The 19,853-nt window shown below is 35.1% G+C and overlaps 1 protein-coding gene across 1 annotated transcript in view; it reads left to right on the top strand.

Annotated features, from left to right (window-relative positions):
* Positions 1 to 981: 981 nt before the first annotated feature.
* The window catches only part of Ccdc14 (coiled-coil domain containing 14), a 45,325-nt gene continuing 26,453 nt past the window's right edge, over positions 982 to 19,853 (top strand). The window contains exons 1-8 of the mRNA XM_033755910.1: positions 982 to 1,034; positions 1,324 to 1,396; positions 1,646 to 1,715; positions 1,804 to 1,926; positions 9,353 to 9,589; positions 9,700 to 9,794; positions 10,670 to 11,186; positions 13,205 to 13,346. Coding sequence (XP_033611801.1) covers positions 9,457 to 9,589; positions 9,700 to 9,794; positions 10,670 to 11,186; positions 13,205 to 13,346 — 887 coding nt within the window. The 5' untranslated portion in view covers positions 982 to 1,034; positions 1,324 to 1,396; positions 1,646 to 1,715; positions 1,804 to 1,926; positions 9,353 to 9,456. The remainder of the gene's footprint in view (positions 1,035 to 1,323; positions 1,397 to 1,645; positions 1,716 to 1,803; positions 1,927 to 9,352; positions 9,590 to 9,699; positions 9,795 to 10,669; positions 11,187 to 13,204; positions 13,347 to 19,853) is intronic.

The following is a 19,853-nucleotide window of genomic DNA, read 5'->3' as shown; positions in this document are numbered from 1 at the left end:
TTCATCTAATAACTGAAGTGATGTATATTTATATTTTTCCTTTTTTACATAAAAGATAGTCTATTTTACTTTCAGAATGAAAACTCTGAAAAGTATTGCTATATAAGTTTAGAAAGAAAGAAAAAATATGAGATATAGATGAAGAGTAGGTTTTTTTATGTGTTCTGGTCTTGACACATCTAAAAAATATGAATAAATAGAACCAGTTATGAAATCTTATGACTTGAATTTTCCTGTATGTGTCAAATAATTTGGAAAGTGTAGAACATATTTGAGGGTTAATATAGTTGAAACTTAACTGTAGTAGCCTTAAAATGATGTCTCATTTTTCTTTTCAGCCTTAATAGACTTAAGGAACAAATATATGTGTTACTTGCTCATAATATAGAATAAATTTATTCTCTGAGAATTAAATTACAGGCCAGGCATGGTGGCGCACGCCTGTAATCCCAGCACTTGGGAGGCTGAGGCAGGAGGATCACTGAGTTCGAGACCAGCCTGGGCTACATAGTGAGTTCCAGGTCAGTCTCAACTACATAGTTTTTAAAAAAAAAAAAAAAAAAAAAAAAAAAGAATTAAATTACAACTGTGGATTTTAAGGCTGTATCTAATTTGTTAAAAAGTGAATACATACCATGTATGTATAATGGAAATTATTCATCCTTATAAAGGAAGGAATATTTTGATACATATGTCACAACATGCATGAAGCTCAAAGATATGCTAAGTGAAATAAGCTGGTCAACAAAAAGACAAGTACTGTGTTCTTAGACTTGTATGAGGTCCCTAGAGTGGTCAAATTTATAGAAAGTAGAAGAGGCAAGAAGGAATGAGGATGGGAACTTCACTGTTTCAGAGCTTGAGTTTGAGAAGATAAAAAAAAAACATGAATGACATTTCGGGTTTTGTCATGACATATTGAAAATAGAATGCAAAAGAGTTTGTATGCATGCTATAATGTAATACATTATGTCACAGGTATTGTCTTCAGGAAGGCACCCTGGATCTGCTAAGTTAACAAGCAAGAAGAAAGGGTAAGTACCCAAACTCAGGAAATGTTTTAGGGGGCTGGACTATGTTTTGCCTATCCCAGAATACTAAATGGGGCTTGTACCGTCACAAGATTAATGGAGTAGTTTTTCCTGTTTACCTAGATTGATTACTTTATGATTTACAGACCATATGGTCTTCATAATGTTCTTTTTTTTTCCTATGGTTAGACAAGCTTTCTTTTCCAATTTTTGCTGGAAACAAAATGACTACTTACTAATATATTTTGAGAAAAAAATACTTTATCGTAAGAATGTTAATCCTGTTTTCTAGGACCCATATAAGAAAAATCTCACGTTTTAATGCAGATTCTGGATGTCCCATCCATTCTGATTCAGAAAGTCAGGTAAGATTAAGCTGAGTAACTGGAATATACACTGATTAGTCTTAAGGCAAAAGCTTAAGCAGGAGGACTAAAATGCAGAGGTGAAGTATTAATTTCCCTACAGAAGTCCGAGGCTGTTGCTTTAAAGCCTTTTTTTAACCAATAATAAGTTGATTGTGAATAAATTTATTTAGAATTTCATTTCATATCTGTCTTCTCCCCCACTACAGTTTTATATACAAATATGTTCTCATTACTTTCTCCTTGCAGACTGAAACTGTTCAGGGACTTGATGGTTGTGCTGCTTTGCTGCGGAACATTTTGAGAAATGAAGATTCAGGTTTTATTTTTCTAAATGATTTTTCATTGTCACTTTTTCTCAAGTAGTTTTTTTTAAAGTTGATGAATTTTATTTCAATTATTAATAGATTCAGAAGCAGTTTATTCAGAAAATAGATGTAATTCCAGAACTTTAGAAGACAAAAAATGTGGATCTAAGAAGAAAGGATATGAAAAACATACTATTCCTTCAGTAGTTCGGAAAGAAATATGTAAGCATTTTTTCTCTGGTTTACTTAAAGATAATTTTTAATTCTAGGGATTTTGATGTTATCAGGAATATACAGTTGCCTTTCATTTTTATTGCTTTTATTTAGATATACGTATGTGCTCGAGCTTCTCTTTTTCTGTTCAGCTTCTAATTATTGAGTAGTAATTTTACTGTCACTTTCCTAAGAAGAAGAATAAAAACAGATACTGTCTCTGGGTTTATAGGAGAAAAGTTTCAAATTCTGAATAACGTTTAGGAGATAGGTAAAGTTACCTTTGTTTCCATTGCCACTTATTTTCATAGAAAATCACAGATTGGTTGAATTTTTAATCAAGGATATATCAGGCTAATATATTTTGATAATAATTGTTACTGTTTTGTATGTACTGTTCCTAATTTGCATAGTAGGTGTACATAGTACACAAGAAGGTAAAATCCAAGTTGGATAGATAAGGAATGACAGATTGCCAGTGACTGCTGTGAATACAGCCTGAGGCATTTCACGCTCTCAGGATTAATTTTGCTGATTTAATTAAGTGCAGTATAGAACAAACAAGTTTTGAGTATGTTGTCTCTTCAAGGCCTATAAAACAAGTCTAAAATAGAGATGAAAAAGTCCACATTAGTAGTTCTTTAAATAACATGTAATTGTACGTATTTATTGAGTATAGTGTGACATTTCTTCACATGTATACTGTGTGTACTGATCAAACTGTTACAGTGGGAATTCTGAGTGGGACCAGCTAGTTCCACAGTTCAGGGCTAAGCATTTCAGCACTTTATTGCGTGCTTATATTTAGTGCAAAGGATAAACTCTAGAAAATCATCTAAGGCACTAGTCCTGGATATTGAGATATTAGGACCGGACAAAGAGGCTAAGAAAATGAAGGTAGAGCATTTATAGGAGTAAACATCGTTGTTCCAGTTGACCTGAGTTAGGGAACAAGGAGAGAAACAACTTTCTTCATACTTGTTGACCTGCATTGTTCAGGAGTGTAGGCACTAGTTGTGTGTTGCTGCTGAACACTTGAAATGTGACCAGCGCAACCAAGAAGCTGTCTTTTTAATGTTACTTAATTTTAATATATTTGAAAACTGATACTTGATTCAATTATAAAACCTTGAACTAATGTGTTGCTTTCCTCTCATTGCTGAGATGAAACACCTGAGACCACAAGGTAGGGGGAAGTAGGTTTATTTGGCTTACAGTTCATGGAGGCTTCAGTCCTTTATCGGCTGGCACCAAGGCAGGGATGACAAACTGGCATGGCAGAGGAGAAACAACATGGAGTGCACAAGGCAGCAAAGGCAACAAGGGAGACTTAATAGCATCTCCCTGCCCCTTTAATCTTAGTCCAACTACTTAGGGCAGGAAGCGCTCACACCCTTAATCCTAGTGCCCTTGAGCCTAACATTATAACCTGAATCAATTCCGCTTCACACACTCTAGATCCAGCCTACGACCCCATGAGGTTTTGGGGAGACATCTAGACCCAAACTATAACAACTAGTGACTCGAGTATGTGAATCTACCTTTTCAGCTGTGAATTTTATTACATCTAAATATAGATCATGTATGACAATTTAGCATCCAAATTGAGTTGTCCTTTGTATAAGATAAACGCTGAAGTTAGAAGATTTAATACAAAAAAATCTCAGTTCTCTATATTAAATGGTAATATTTTGGCTAAACAGATTTATTTATTTATTTATTTATTTTCCTCATGAGTTTATTGGTCCATTTTAGGTGTACAATACAGTTACATACATTATTGGGGTCTTGTACCTTTACATGACAGGTCTTGGTTCTCATTTTTTTCCCCTTGTCCCTGCCCTCCCTTCACCCCTCCTCCCCTCCCCCTTTACAAATACTTCATTTCCATTTTTTCATTTTCTCATATTTTTTTCTTTTTCCTTATTAGCTTTCCCCTACCCTTCCCACTTTCCCCACACCTTTAGCCCCTTTCTTCCTATTTCACATTGTCAATTATATCATTAGGATCTTATGTGTTATTATAGTTTATTCACACCAGAGAAAATATTCAGTGTTTACACATGTGTGACTTATTTATTTCAGTTAGGACCAACCCCTGGTTTAGACTGATGTTGTCTGAGAAATATAAGCAAGTCATGTATGTAATGTACAATTTCCAGGCTAAACAGATTTAAACAAAACATGAAAAGCTAAATTTACCTATCCTTTTCACTTTTTATTGTGGCTACTGGAAATTGTACATTACATACATGACTTGCTTATATTTCTCAGACAACATCAGTCTAAACCAGGGGTTGGTCCTAACTGAAATAAATAAGTCACACATGTGTAAACACTGAATATTTTCTCTGGTGTGAATAAACTATAATAACACATAAGATCCTAATGATATAATTGACAATGTGAAATAGGAAGAAAGGGGCTAAAGGTGTGGGGAAAGTGGGAAGGGTAGGGGAAAGCTAATAAGGAAAAAGAAAAAAATATGAGAAAATGAAAAAATGGAAATGAAGTATTTGTAAAGGGGGAGGGGAGGAGGGGTGAAGGGAGGGCAGGGACAAGGGGAAAAAAATGAGAACCAAGACCTGTCATGTAAAGGTACAAGACCCCAATAATGTATGTAACTGTATTGTACACCTAAAATGGACCAATAAACTCATGAGGAAAATAAATAAATAAATAAATAAATCTGTTTAGCCAAAATATTACCATTTAATATAGAGAACTGAGATTTTTTTGTATTAAATCTTCTAACTTCAGCGTTTATCTTATACAAAGGACAACTCAATTTGGATGCTAAATTGTCATACATGATCTATATTTAGATGTAATAAAATTCACAGCTGAAAAGGTAGATTCACATACTCGAGTCACTAGTTGTTATAGTTTGGGTCTAGATGTCCCCCCAAAACCTCATGGGGTCGTAGGCTGGATCTAGAGTGTGTGAAGCGGAATTGATTCAGGTTATAATGTTAGGCTCAAGGGTATTCCACTGACATGATGTGAAGGTCCCCAACACAGGTTACACATGCTTCAAGTTTAGGTAGCAACTGAAGAACCCTGAGCTTGGGGAATCTGTCACTTGGTTAGTAAACAGTAAACAAGTTTTTACAGGGGGAAATATTACCTCATGTCTCAAGGTTGCTGTCACAGATGCAGCCTTGCAGAATGCCCTGGCTTTCTTGACATAGGAACGAGAGACCCACTGAGGACCACTTGCTAACAGTGTAGTCCATACAGACAGCATGCCTGCAGAGCAAGGTATAGACCAGTAGAGGATGGGTGTGGCAGATGAGAGATGCCTGGTATTCTTGGTTCCTAGCATTAAGTTCTTGTTTGAACTCAAGTCAAGTCCTGTGGTCAGGACAGAGTATTCTTACTGCCCTTCCCCCATACTTTGATCTTCTGTAGAAAGGTTCTACTTCCATAAGACAGTGATCTTCAGGGTTGTGAAATCAGAAAATTGCAATGAGTCCTCATTGACTTATTTACTCCTAAGATTTGCTCATTAGAAAAAGCTGCCTTCCCTTGGTTTGTTTGTTTACCAAACTATAACACTATCTAGAAAAGAACATTTTTTGTTTGTTTATGGGTGTGGGTGGATGTTCACTGCTATTAACCAATATAAGAGTTTTTGCTCTTTTGTCCCAAACCTCAGCTCCTCTGCAAAATGCAGAATTTATGCTAGGTACTTATTGTCCTTTCCATGAAATAGTCATAAATAGAACTTTAAAGAATCAATTACTGCATGTCTCTTAGTATCTATGTAGCATTTTAATTTTAGCATACATACCATTCTGCTATTTTTTAGCTATCTATTAGGGCACAACGTCCATAGGTACTTTTGGCTGAGATCTATCTGATGATTGAATGTCTGTGGAGTCAAGGAAACCCACCTTGATGCATTCTATGAGTAAAGAGGCAGAGAGGCCATTCCAGAAATGTATTGAGCTGATGTGGGTACTTCTGACCTTAAAGCATGTGTTTTGTTTTGTTTTAAGATGGGGTCTTTCTGTGTTGTCTGGGCTGACCTTGAACTCAAAATCTTCCTGCCTCAGCCTCCTAAGCCTAGGACTGCAAGCCAGCACCATCAGGCCTTAAATAAAAATAAGCATTTTTTTTTTTTAGTATTCATAAGATCCTGAGTTCAATCCCAGTATCACTACAAAAAAAAAAATCAATCTTTCAGATTTGATAACTGTCTAGTGCTTTCATAATTTTTATTTTAATAACATACAGATGATCTTCAATTTATAATGCTGGTGTAATGTTCCCCCCAAACCCAACAGATAGGGAAAATCTTAAAAGTTGAAAAAAATACATGTAACCTACCAAACCTCATAGTTGAGCAACACCATCTATTTAGTCTTATGGTTGAGTGGCATCATGAGAGAGAGTGATGCAGTTTTGTCAGTAACCCAGAAAAGAACAATTCAAAATTCAAAGTGTGATTTTTTATTTATTTATTTATTTATTTATTTTTAAATTTAATTTATTGGTACATTCTAGGTAGATGTACAGTTACATTCATTACTGGGATCTTGTACCTTTACATGCCAGGTCTTGGTTCTCATTTTTTCCCCTTGTCCCCACCCTCCCTTCACCCTCTTCTCCCCTCCCCCCTTCAAACACTTTAATTCCATTTTTACATTTTCTCATATTTTTTTCCTTTTCCCTTATTCCCCCTTCCCTATCCTTCTCACTGCCCCTACACCTTTGGTCCTTTTCTTCCTATTTGCTAAGTGTCCCATTAGGATCTTGAGTACTATTTTAGTTTTTCATAGCAAAGTGTGATTTTTTTAATTGAAGGCCTATTGCTTTATACACTGTGAAGTCAAAACATCCTCAGTTGAGCCAGATTCACTGGCAGATACCTGTAATCCCAGCACTCAGGAGGATGACACAGAGGGTTGTTGAGTCCCAGAGCTTGAGACCACATGGGGTAAAGTTGGAGGTGATCTATGTACACATATGGCTGCTCTCACCTTGGGAAATAAAGCACAGCAGGCAGAATTCTTTGAGCACTGATTGCTCCCACCAAGGCCAGATGTTCTTATATATTTTAAATTATAATAGGCATCAATGGCCTTATCTACATTAGATGTTTATTTGATATTTGGATGGCAGAACTTACCCATCGTACAGTGCTGTGTATACAGCACATAGGGTTCATGAACTGAAAAGTTTTAATGGACCAGTTAATCATTAGCATTTCAGGTACAGTTTTCATGGAAGGTACTTTGGTGTCATTAATAAGAGCAAGGTTGCATACTTCATTTTATTTGGGTAATAACAAGCCCACTCGTTAGTTTGTTTTATTTTAAATTGTATAGCAATAATATAAGGGCATTTTTTCTTTTTCTATCCATTTATGATTTGTCAATTGTCTTACATGCTAAGACTTTATACCTTTAGTACACATTTTCAACATTATCAGCAGAGTCTCATACAGATTGAGTTTATAAGTTAGCAAATTAAGCAGTTTTCATTCAGAGGCTTTGATTTTCAAGAAGTATGTTTGGAGCTTATTGATTCAGATGAGGACATCTGCTGGCAGAGGCATAATACTGTACGTGGCTCAGCTTGAGAGACTGAAACTGCCTTCTAAAGAAGGTAGATGACAGCCAGCGCCTGGGCCAGAGACAGTGCGGCCTGAGAAGTCCTCAGACTGGGTGATTCTTATCTCAAGGAACCAAAGGAAATCTAAGAACAGAAGAGAGACCCAGAATCAGGAGGAAAGGATGTGTAGTGTGCCAGACAGCCGTGGGCTATGCTGTCCCCTCCATCATTTCAGATTTCAGAGTTAAAATATTTTAGAGGGCATTTTTTATTTAATTTATTATAAAATTGCATATCCAATAAGAAGTAATATTTGCCTTACAGAAATACTTTGACCGGATTTGTAGTAGCTCATCCATTCAGATAGTGAAAATAACTATTACTGCTTTTGCTTTTAATCACCTGCAAGGGAACATGTTCAGAGGTGTATTATTAGAGAACAAGACTTATAAATACCAAATATTTACTTGTCTATCTTTAAGAGTTTGTAGCAATTTTGGTGTATAATATTTATTGAATTTTTATTGTGTGCCACACATTGATCTTAGAACTTTACAAGTATATTTACTTCTCACAATAATCTTACACACTATTTTTTAAAAATCATTTTTCTAATGAGAAAGAATAAGTCAAGAGAGCTTGAGTTTACTCAGCTAGTAAGTGACTATTGTTTTATACATCTTTTTATAAACATAAACACTCATTTGTTAGGTGTATACATGAGGGTGGAATTATGCTGTATGGATAGAGAGAGAGAGAGAGAGAGAGAGAGTGAGTGTGTGTGTGTGTGTGTGTGTGTGTGTGTGTGTGTGTGTGTGTTTGGCTTAGGTAGATATTATTACAAGTTATTTTCCTAAATTTATTTCATACCTTGATAACCTGTGATCTACCAGAACCCTGATTTCTGCTAATAATGTTTAGCGAATTTTGAAGAGGGGATCTTGTTAGATGGGGAAATAGAATTTAGATTTTCATATCAATCTGCTGGGTAGTTCTGTGTAGAAAACTTTGCTTTTAATTCATTAGTTTCTACTTTGTACATAGACTAATGAGAGAAAATAATAAAGCATAAAATACAATCTGCCTATAGAAACTTACAGTTTAGTGAGAGGGAGAAGGGGATAAAAGAAAGCCTCATAAAATATCAGTGGTAAGTGATTTAGATATGTGCTTTAGGATGGCAAAGAGCAACATTAGTTTGAGATGGAAAAGACTCATGGGTGAGTGAAATATTCAGATGAGCCTTGGGAAATGGATAGAATTGAATGGTAGGAGTGGCACAGGAAGGAAAGAAAGACTTACTGGGTTTCTAAGATGGCCATGGAATGATAGTTTTGAGTTGAGAATGATGGGAAGATAGTTGGAAGAGTAAGTTGTGGTCAAGCTCTGGGAAATTTTAAATGCCAGGTTACAATATTTTTTTGAAAGCCCTAGGTATAGATGAAATTTTCTTAATGGTTGATCTCAGAGCTCTGATTTTATTTTTAACTGTCAAAGCATCATAAAAGTTACAGTCTTCTGTCTTTCCTGTTCCATTTTTCCCTGAGAACATGAACTGGACAAGGGAACTGGCAACATTTTATGGGGTATCAGGGAGAACACAATATCTCGACTGGTATTATAATTGAAGAAGGAATTTTACAAATAGCATTTAGTAGAGATTTCTCAGAATTGGTATAGATGATTGTGACTGGGAAACTTAACTCATTAACTACTTTGAAGAATTTGGAGTAATTTCTTAGGGAGTAAGAGCAATAAAGCCCTTCTATGAAGTATCTGATGAACTGTATTTCTGAGAGTTTTTCCTCCACTAAGCTCTTCTGAAAGTTTTTGAAGAATCATGTTTCAAGAATTTTTTTCCCTTCTTCCACATTAGTATCTTTGGATAATAAGAAACAGATACCTAGTGAAGATTCTACTGAAAGTGAACGAGACACATCAGACACAGCACAAAATTGGTCATTACAAGATCATTATAGAATGTATTCACCAATAATATACCAAGCCCTCTGTGAGCATGTGCAGACTCAGATGTCACTGATGAATAACCTGGTGTCCAAGAATGGCCCCAATGGGATTCCTTCTGTACCTTGCCATACTATATCTGATTCTGGTTAGTATAAGTGATATTTTTAAAAGATTGATTATTAACCATAATTAAAGTGCTTTGCTCTTGTATAAGCAATATGAGATGTGAATGATGTTTTTTCTCCCTCTTTTTAGAATCTCAGGCAATACCACATTCTAATTGCGGCTGTTGTACCTCCACCCCAGTCTGGGCACCTCAGAGGCCACTCTGCCCTCCAATGGTTCATTCTGTGGGTGCAGTTTGTATGCTATACAAATTTGCTTATAGAAATTGTCATCTTTGGAGTAAATAAATATTGAATTTACTGATGGAATAAGTGCACTGGAAGATAAGACCTATTTAAAGTATTTTTATTAGAAAAGTTTTATATTTTTTAAATAATCAATAGAGAAAAAGAGGGGAAGAGATCAGTACAATAAAAAAATAAACTATACCTACTACCCAAGCACTGATATAGTATGTTGCCAGTCATTTAGTTCTGGGTATAGATTTCATTTTCTGCCAATTTACTAAGTATTCTTTCTTTTAAAAATACAATTTTATTTAGATTTTATACAGTTTTATATACTGCTTTTTTGCTTGAGATGTTATTATACATACACTTCTCTATTAACATATATTTTTATGACTAAGTAGTGAATGCTATATTTCTGGGCATACCATTGTCTGTGTAACCATTCTTTATGGCTCAATATTTAAATAGCCAGTTTTTGCTACCTTAACATTTTTTTTAAAGTGCATTTTTGCAAAAGCTTTTTATATGTTCAAGCCAGTTTTCTTACAGTACAGTTTCCCTAAGTTGAAATACTTTAGTCCAAAAGTGGACTGATTTTCAATGCCTTTAAAGTATTCATGGTATTTGTAAACAATCTGTTTTAGGCATGGCATTATAATGTTCCCATTTGCAAAGTGATCTAGTTATGCTTTAAAAAATTAGAATCTTTATTGTGCAGAGAAGAAATCCTTACTTTAAGGCTGAAAATATCAGTCAGTTTCTAATATTAGAAAGTTATTGTGCAGCATCTGTGGTTCAAGTTTGTTATAATTAATGCCTACAAGTGAGTGCTCACGCTTTTGAAGGCCTATTTTTTCCTCTTGCTTTAGGAAGTTCAAACCGATGGTGGTAACCAGTTTGCATCTCAAAGTAAAACAATGTCTGTGAACTATCCTGATGTTTCGAGGAGCTCGTTCAATGCCAGTACTGGAGTTGCATGTGGCCTGCCCCAAACTGACAAAGCAGCTGTTTCCGCATTTCAGCAGCTGAGTCTTCCTTATTGGATTCTGCCACAACGAGGAGTCTGTAAGGAAGCAGACTTACCAAAGTGTCTTCAGACACGTATGTCTTTGTTTCAGTCCCTTGGAAAGGAAACTCTCCCAGACAGTAAGACACACCAAAGCCCAACTCAGCTACAGCCGGCTTTCTCGGCCTCTAGTGAAGAAAGATGTGCCAGAGAACAAATTACAGAGGCCACAAATGAAGGAAAGCATTTTGACGTGCATGTGCAAGATACAAAAATTGTCCAGAATATACAGAAGGCAAAAAATGTGAACCAGACTGCTGAAAAAGTTAGAACTATAAAGTATTTGCTGAGAGAGCTCAAGGCCTTGGTAGCAGAACAAGGTAGATGAGTACTTTCTTCATAATTTTCTGTAGCACAGTATTATGCTAAGTAGCAGTGTCATGTTGTTCGTCATTAACATTTAGAATAATTGCCGCGGAGATGGTAATGTTTTCAGTGGACTGATTATTTTTCCTATTTAAAAAGATGTGGGAAGCTAGGTGTGGTGGCACATACCCATGATCGCCACACTCTGGGAGGCTGAAGCAGGGATCTCACAAGTCCAAACCCAGCCTGGGATACTTAGCCAGACCCTGTCTCAAAATAAAAAAAATTAAGGATATAGCTCAGTGGAAAGGCCCTAGGTTCATTTTCCAGTAACACATGCATACAAAGATGCAGGGCTGGGAGTGAGGCTCAATGGCAGAGCACTTGCCTAATATGCGCAGTGGTCCCCCTGCATTCCCTTGCCAGCACCATAAAATCAAATACAGATAACAACTCTTCTATTGTTTAACAGATCTCATTTTGAGAAGTAGCCTAAACCTTTTAGTGCCCTTTTCACTATTTTATTTTTGAGACTTTTATCAAATCAAGAAAAATGTCTATGAGTAAGTTTGTATTGAAGTAATAGCTTTTGCTTGGGATGAGTTATAAATTTGTCATCTTGGAAAATAGTAATGGACTGTGGAAGCACTAAACAAATACCTAATATTTCAGACACCAAAGAAATCCTAAAATGCTGTAAGAATATAATGCTATTAAGCTACAAGTTTAATGTATTAAAATCATTGTGTTTCCAGGCCTTCAGATTATGACTATTCTCTACCAAATGTTTAATGATGATAATAATAGTCAGTATTAGCTATCACCTACTGAACATTTACCATGTTCCCAGCTGTTTTTTCTATGAATTACTTAATCCTCACAGCAACTGTAACAGGTGATATTTAATATTCACATTTTACAGAAGAGCAAATTTAGGCTTTGAGAGCAGTATCTCATTTAATCTCAGCAGCCTAATGAGATAAAAAGTCAAAGGACTCAAAAATTTCAGATAGCAATAAGTTCAAGAGATCTATTGTACAACACAGTGGCAATAATTAATAATGTATTGTAGTCTACAAACTTTCTAAGAGGGTTTTATATATATATATTCCATATATGCTAAATATATGCAGTTTTTAAAGTAAATAATTTTTTAAAGAGTAATTTATATACAAAAAGAATGGAGTGATTTGACTAAGGTTATAGTTCTAGAAAGTGTGGATCCTAGTTATCTTATCCTCTGTATTGAAAGCCCATGTGCAAAAGCAACTCTTCAAAGATTGACAGAAGACTGCTCATTCGTTGGGCCTAGTATGTGTACACATATTTTTCATGTTAAAATACTTGTAGATTTTAGTAAGTTTTTAATTTGAATATACTTTTAATTTTATATCAATTAATATATAATTCAAATTATGTTCAGTCCACAAAAAATATCAGTAGGAATGAGGGAACAAAAAGGAAAAGGAAAAAGATCTACCACTTGTTTTTTTTAATCTGTATCTGTCTCCTCTAAATAACTACTATTCACAATTAATAACAAAAATGGCCTTAAATCTACTTTATAAAATCAAATAATGATTTAGCCTTAGCAGGCCTTCACTCAATATTTTGCCAGATGAATCATCTAAAGTAAATCATATGTATGCCACGATCAAAGGTTGTATTGTAACTGTTAATACTGTAGCCAATTATGAAAAACCTATAGCAATGTTGTCTACTGTACTAGACCTTTGGTAAGTGTAAACCACTTTCCTACCAGACACAACCAAAACAGAATCACTGATATAATAATTCTGTGATTTAAAATTAATCTTTAGTTTACTGTATGTTCTGAGTAAGCATGTACATGTAGTAGGAAAGCAAAATAGGATTTGTATAATGAAATCATCCATAAATCATCCATAAATGAAAGGTATTTATAGCAAGTATATAATATCTATAGACTTTATTTTTTAGTAATATGTTACAATAGGCTTGTCTAAAACCAATTGAAAATACTGATTTTACTCATTTCTTCTGCCTTTCATAGATGATTCAGAAATTCAGAGGTTGGTAACAGAAGTGGAAGCGTGTATAACTGGACTTTTAGCAGTAAGTGGAAACACAGATATTCAAGTTGAAATAGCACTGGCCATGCAGCCATTGAGGAGTGAAAATGCTCAGTTACGAAGGTAAGAATTGTTCCTTAAATATTTTTGTCTATAGACAAAGATGTCCTAAAATAAGGATGGACTATTATATCTAAACCTTCATAAAGAAAACAGATTTTTCTGTCTTACTATATTTCTACCTTTTCTTCTCCATTTTCCAAATATTTCTAGCATTCTCTAATTCTTCCATTACTTCTTCTGATAAATAATATTTTTTCCTGCCTCTTTCATGTTTGTTGTCACTGACCTGTAGTGTGTAGACAGGAAGATGGAGTGCCTGAGTATATTAATCATGTTAGTCTAGGCTTTGCTACAGAAACAAACTTCTAAATTTCACTGGCATAATACACCAAAAATTTATTTCTCCTTCATTCAAAGATCACCTGGGTCACTGAAAGCTAATTTATATCCTATGATTTATGATCCATCCTATTCCCATTTCATGAAGCCACTGTCTCAGATTGTTTTCCAGGAAAAAAAGCATGTGTCTACCAATGGAGCATTCTTGCATATTGGACCATAAGTGACTATCTCACTACCACTTAATATTTTGTAGGATAAACAAAGTTACATGATCTTCCCTAATATAAAGTTCTGGGACATAAAATTTTCTCATACTTCCCATATACCTAGGATGGAATAGAGAACCTGATTTAGATAAGCACTAGTAGCTCCACCTCATTTAGACATAGGGAAAAAACTCATTTAAATGCATAGATTTTATTTCTTGGCTTTCTTAACTTGTTGGAATTATATTCTTTTTTATTTTGAGAGTGGAATTCAGGGCCTCAGGCAAGCACTCTTATCACTCCCCAGCCCTTTTAAATTTTATTTTGAGGCAGCATCTTGCTAAATGTGCTAGGCTGGCCTCAAACTTACCAGTTCTCCAGTGCTAGCCTCCCAAGTATCCAGGATTACAGGTGTATGCTACCATTCCTGGCTTGGACTTATATTTATAATTTGTTTAAGGAAGATGTAAACCAGGGATCTACTCTTGAAATATAGAAGAAATCACCCACATATTAGCAATAATATCTTAGCTTTGAATGTTGAGTGATGACCACTGAGGCCAACACTCCAGTGTCTGTTTATTAATTTGCTTTGCAGAGAATTGAAGCACATTTCAAATGCTTTTGCAGCACTGCAATGGAATTTGTCCTGAGAGAGTGTTACATTTGACTTTGTATAGACATTGTATAAGCTATTGACATTGATATAAACTATTGACATTGTATAAGATAGGACTTGAAGAACCTGCACATATTTTTTAAGAAACTGAAAAGACATAAAATAGGATCCTAGTTGTAGAGTAGCTTAAATTTATAGTCTAGAGTAGTGATAGTCAAAGTTTTAGAGACCAATGCCCAAACTGCAAACCAAAACTCACTTTTTTATCACTAAGGCCCACACTGCAATTAAACCTAAATACTTATTTTTTAGTTTAGAATAAACAACATTGACATCTTTTATCTTAAGAGAAAAACAAATAATACCCATACCATAGGTTTGCCAGCACTGGTCTGTGAAAGCATGACACCAAGATGAATGTACTTGATTAGGCTTATTTCTTGAATAATAATTAGTCTTAGTTTTCTTGTTGCTGAAACAAAATAGCTAGCACACAAAGTTAAAGGAGGAAAGACTTACTTTGGCTCACAGTTTGTAGAGGTTTCAGTTCATAGTTGTCTGGCTCCACAGCAGGGTAGCATGGCACAGGGGCATCACAGAGGTTACAGTTCATGGTAGGCAGAAGGCAGCAAGCAGCAAAGTAGCAAAGAAGCAGCAAGTGACAAGCAACAGCATCAGACCTCTTTCTGTCCCTTATGTTCTATCCAGGGTAGGCCTTCCCATTATCTGCACCCAGAACTATGCCAAACCAATCAGTGGATTAATTTAGTAATCACACACCCATATCCCAGCATCACACACTGTCTATCCAGCCACCTCTGAAAAGCCCCTGCCCCTACATAAATGATGGAGTTGATGGTTTTAAATTCTAATGATACTTTCTTCAGTCCTGACCTAGGGAATCCCAGTAACAGTATTAATTTTTCAAAGCCAAGAATAAATAACAATATTGGTAAGGCACAACAACTACTAACTTATTGAATATTTGTTATGTGCCAAGCTTTTGTCCTTTATATGTGCCATCTCTTAAATTCCTCAAGCAGCTTTGTGAAGTAGATATCATGTTATTCTCATTTATAGATGAGGAAACCAAGACATAGAGAGGTTATGCAATTTGCTCAAGGTTGCACATCTAAGAAGTGGCAGAGTCAACACTCAAATCAAGGCAATTTGATTTTAGATGACAAGAATCCTAATTTATAGACTTCTACATTGTCAAGTAGGAAGCAGAGACTAACTTATTTATACATCATCAATATTTAGGTGTATTTTATAGAACAAAAGAATAATACTATAAACCAATCAAATAAATAAACATTTAAAGGAATGATAATCAAATAATTGGATTCTTAAGCACACTAGAACTTAATGTTAGAATATTATCTATTTTAACATTGTTACCATGGAAATATTAATGGTTATTTATTTCCATTTCTTAGAACATTTTAGAATTGCCTTAGGAGCTAATTTATTTATTTGTTTGACAAAATTTATTGGTTATTTTAGTAAAGACATTCATCTCAGTCATTTCTCTAATCTTGACCTTAGATTAGTATTTCATTTGGGTCAAGAAAAGAATATGTAGGAGAGGGATGTTATTGTAATAAGCAGTAAAATGAACAAAAATGAATAGTTTGCCTACATAAAAGTAAGTTAAATTCATATATATTGATATAATTAAATCATATTAAGAACTAATAGTTCTACATACATTTCCATTGTTTTATTTGGGACTTAATCTAAACTTTAAAAGAACAATTTATTAGGCATATGCACAGGTTTCTTTGGAGTTACTACCTATTGAAGATCAGCAAGTAACTACCACCAATAAAATAGTCTGAAGCTGCTTCCAAATTTAACATTGTAGGAATTCTGAAATAAATCACTGCATCTTTTTTTTTGTCTGTAGCTATGCTTTCAAAGATGTTTTTAACTATCACATTTTAAAAGTCCATATAGAATACAAAGCACCCTATAGTACACAAATCTAACAGTATATATGATGAACAATTCCATAAAATGTGTTTGAAGATACATTTTCTTCCATTTTCAGTACTTACAATATGCTTTTGAGAGTCCACTGGGCAGTATATATACACTTAATAAACCATATAATTGTTCTAATAAGAAGTCCTACAGTGAGTTTAATTCAAATTGGATTTAACAATTTAGTAATGTAAATGTATAAGCAAAGTGGGCCAGGGATTTATCTCAGTGGTTCCACCTCCTGCATCGCAAGCACAAGGACCTGATCTCCAGTACCAAAAAAAAAAAACTGTATAGGCAAAGTTACAGAAAATGCATCTTACTGTTTTCCATCTTCTACAATTTTGTTTTTTTTTGTACCAGGGATCAAATTCAGGACCTTGTGCTTTCAAGACAGGCGCAGTGCCACTGAGCTAAATCCCTGGACCTTTTTTCAGATTTTTTTTTTCTTTTTTGATACCAGAGATCAAACTCACGACTTTGCACTTGCAAGGCAGGCAGTGGAACCACTGAGCTAAATCACTGGCCCAATGTTTTTTTTTTTTTTTTTTTTTTTTTTTTTTTTGGTGTTTATACCTTTAAAAAAAATAAAAACCAGCCAAATACTTAAGCAGTATGTGCATTTAAATTTTTGGTGGTAGGTCTGTATTTTAAAAGAAATAGCTTATGATTTACCTCAAGTTCTGGTGGAAATGCTTACAGGAACTAGCTAATAAACAAAAACCAAGAAAAGCACATTCAAAGTACTGATTCACTTGAGTAGCAAATGGCTGTTCTTGAAGATTAATGAAGGTAGACAAGATCATTAAAGTGAAATGGGCTGTTATGAACAGTCGATACTTCACATAGAAAAAATTTTTAAATTATTTTTTTAAAGAGCTAAGCTTCTGTATCCACTAATAGCAATATAATACCTAATAATATGTTAGCAAAACAAATGCCAATAAGGAAAAAAAAATCTTAATTTTATCTAAATTTGCTTTCAGTCAACAGTTCAGCCACATTTTCCTTTCAATACAATACAATACTCTCCTTTTCCTTTTATAAGGCTGTTCCTGGGAGCCAGACAGTTTAGGTAATGAGGGAGATAATTTAGGAGTAACTGCTTACAGTTTTAAATAGACAGTAATTTTTTATTTCTTCTTAATGTGCTTATAGTTGTGTCTAAAAAAATATGCAGTTCTTAAAAAGGTACCATTTCTGATTTATTATTTGTAACCTTTGGAAACTAATCTCATGAAACTACAAAATTAGCAAATGTCTTGAAATCTGTATATAAAACATAAATTACCTCTAATTTCAAACTCTCACTTACTAATAATGTACCATTCAATCTTTAAAAAAAAATGAAAGGGGCCTGGGATATAGCTCAGTGGTGCTGCTGCCTACCTTACAAGTGCAAGGTCCAGCGTTCAATCCCTGGTACCAAAAAAAAAAAAAAAAAAATGTCAGCTCCCAAGATAGCCTTATACCGTTCTTGAAAAAAGGAAACTGTTCCTTTTAACTTTATACCCATCCCACACTCCAGTTCAAAACACATCATTTAGTTGTCTTCATCATGGACATTTCCAAGATGAGATTTTGTATTTCATTCCCATAGCTTCTGGTTATTAGAAAACCCATGCTTTCTTTATTGAAAGAGTTTGGTCCTGCCACTGTTGGTGTATCCCGCCCGGTATTCTTCATCCTCATCTTTGCTTCTGGAGGCATTTCCTCTGGTTCACTGTCTTCATCTTCATTAAAAGCTGCTGCTACTGAAAGGCTTTTTGGAGCAAGAGGGAACAGTTTCTTTAGGCTTACTCGATACAAGTTTGATGGATATAGTATGCTTTTGTTGTCTGACTACCTATGGCAAATCCAAACTTGGAGATCTTTGTAGGCTTTGTTGGGAGGCCCACAGCTGCTTCTTCAGCTGATTGCTTCACAGTGCTGTGACTGGAACTTTCCCTCCTATTACTCCGGTGGCTCCAGCTCACTTTGGCTACTTTGGCTTCCCCTCTCCCGCCTTTCTGTCTGCCATTTTCCCTGCTGCAGCCTCCCCTGCAGCCAAGTTAATTTATAAGCCACTCAAGAAAAAGGGACTTAATATTTTATTGCTACCTATTGTTTTTAATTTTTTAAAAAGTATTATCCTAGTTGCCAGGCGTGGTCGTGGCACATGCCTGTAATTCCAGCACTCGGGAGGCTGAGGCAGGAGAATCACTATGAATTCCAGGTCAGTCTCAACTATGTAGTGAGACCCTATCTCAAAAAAAAAATATTATCCTTATTGATTCGTTGATGTCTAATCTAGTTCTTTAAATGTGGTATTGGAGGTTTCTGGCAGTCCTTATAGGACAGTGTATGGCATGCTCTTACCATTGTTGTTTACACGATCTTTTAAAAGATGAAATTACCAGGGCCAGGGATTTGGCTTAGTGTTCTCTGAATGCCTTGCAAGCACAGGGCCTGAGTTCAATCCCCGGTACCAAAAAATATACATATATTTATACACACACACACACACACACACACACACACACACACACACACACACACACACACACACACACACACACACAATTACCAAAAAATGAAGAATTTACCAGATACACACCATTTAGCAGAATGAAGTTTCCAGCAGTAGTGTAGGATTTTTGTGCCTCTTCATACTCTTTATTTGAAAAGAAGCATTCATAATCATTACAAGTAAAAGCTAAAATGCATAAATTCACTCAGAAGTTGTTTTCAATCAAAATGTGATTCTTTTTTTTTCTGTTTATACATTTGGAGACTACATGTTTCCTTCTAGCTAGAGAAGTGATGGGGGATGTTATTGAAGTTTATTGCCATCTTGTGGTGTAGTGAGAGATAGCTAGGAGTGTTGTTTTTATGGCATCTTGGCAGTTTTTATGTGCCCTGCTCATTTTGACCTACAAAACCCCTGATACTCCCCCAAATATCCTGGATGGTGTTGGGGGTGGTGTGATACCTCTTACTAACAATTATCGAGCTAGAGTGCCTTAACTCACAACCACTTTCTGATTGTAGACTGAAATACAAGACCAGCAGGTACACTTGCAGAACAAAACCAAAAAAATTGAAATGGGAATGTTTTTTGTCTGTATTTGATATATTGTCGTAGTTTCTGCAGATGGGAGCTACTGAGGAAGAACAGGTTTTTTGTTTTTTTGTATTTTTTTTAATTTCACTTTATTTTTTAGTTAGGAGGAATAATTAGAAAGCCAGTGAGTTAAGAATTAGATATATTGAATGTATCATACAGACCATCTGGAGACACAGACACACAGACACACACACACACACACACACGCACAAACCTGAAGCACAGGAACAAAATCAACAACTATAGATATATAGACTTGGAAGCTACTGAACACATCCTTTTGAGCTTTTACCATGGATCTAACACCA

The sequence above is a fragment of the Fukomys damarensis genome, unplaced genomic scaffold (assembly GCF_012274545.1).
Source record: "Fukomys damarensis isolate Sample0158 unplaced genomic scaffold, DMR_v1.0_HiC HiC_scaffold_24, whole genome shotgun sequence".
Lineage (NCBI taxonomy): Eukaryota > Metazoa > Chordata > Mammalia > Rodentia > Bathyergidae > Fukomys > Fukomys damarensis.
The sequence above is the reverse complement of the archived record's forward strand: the minus strand, read 5'-3'. Positions and strand labels throughout refer to the sequence as shown.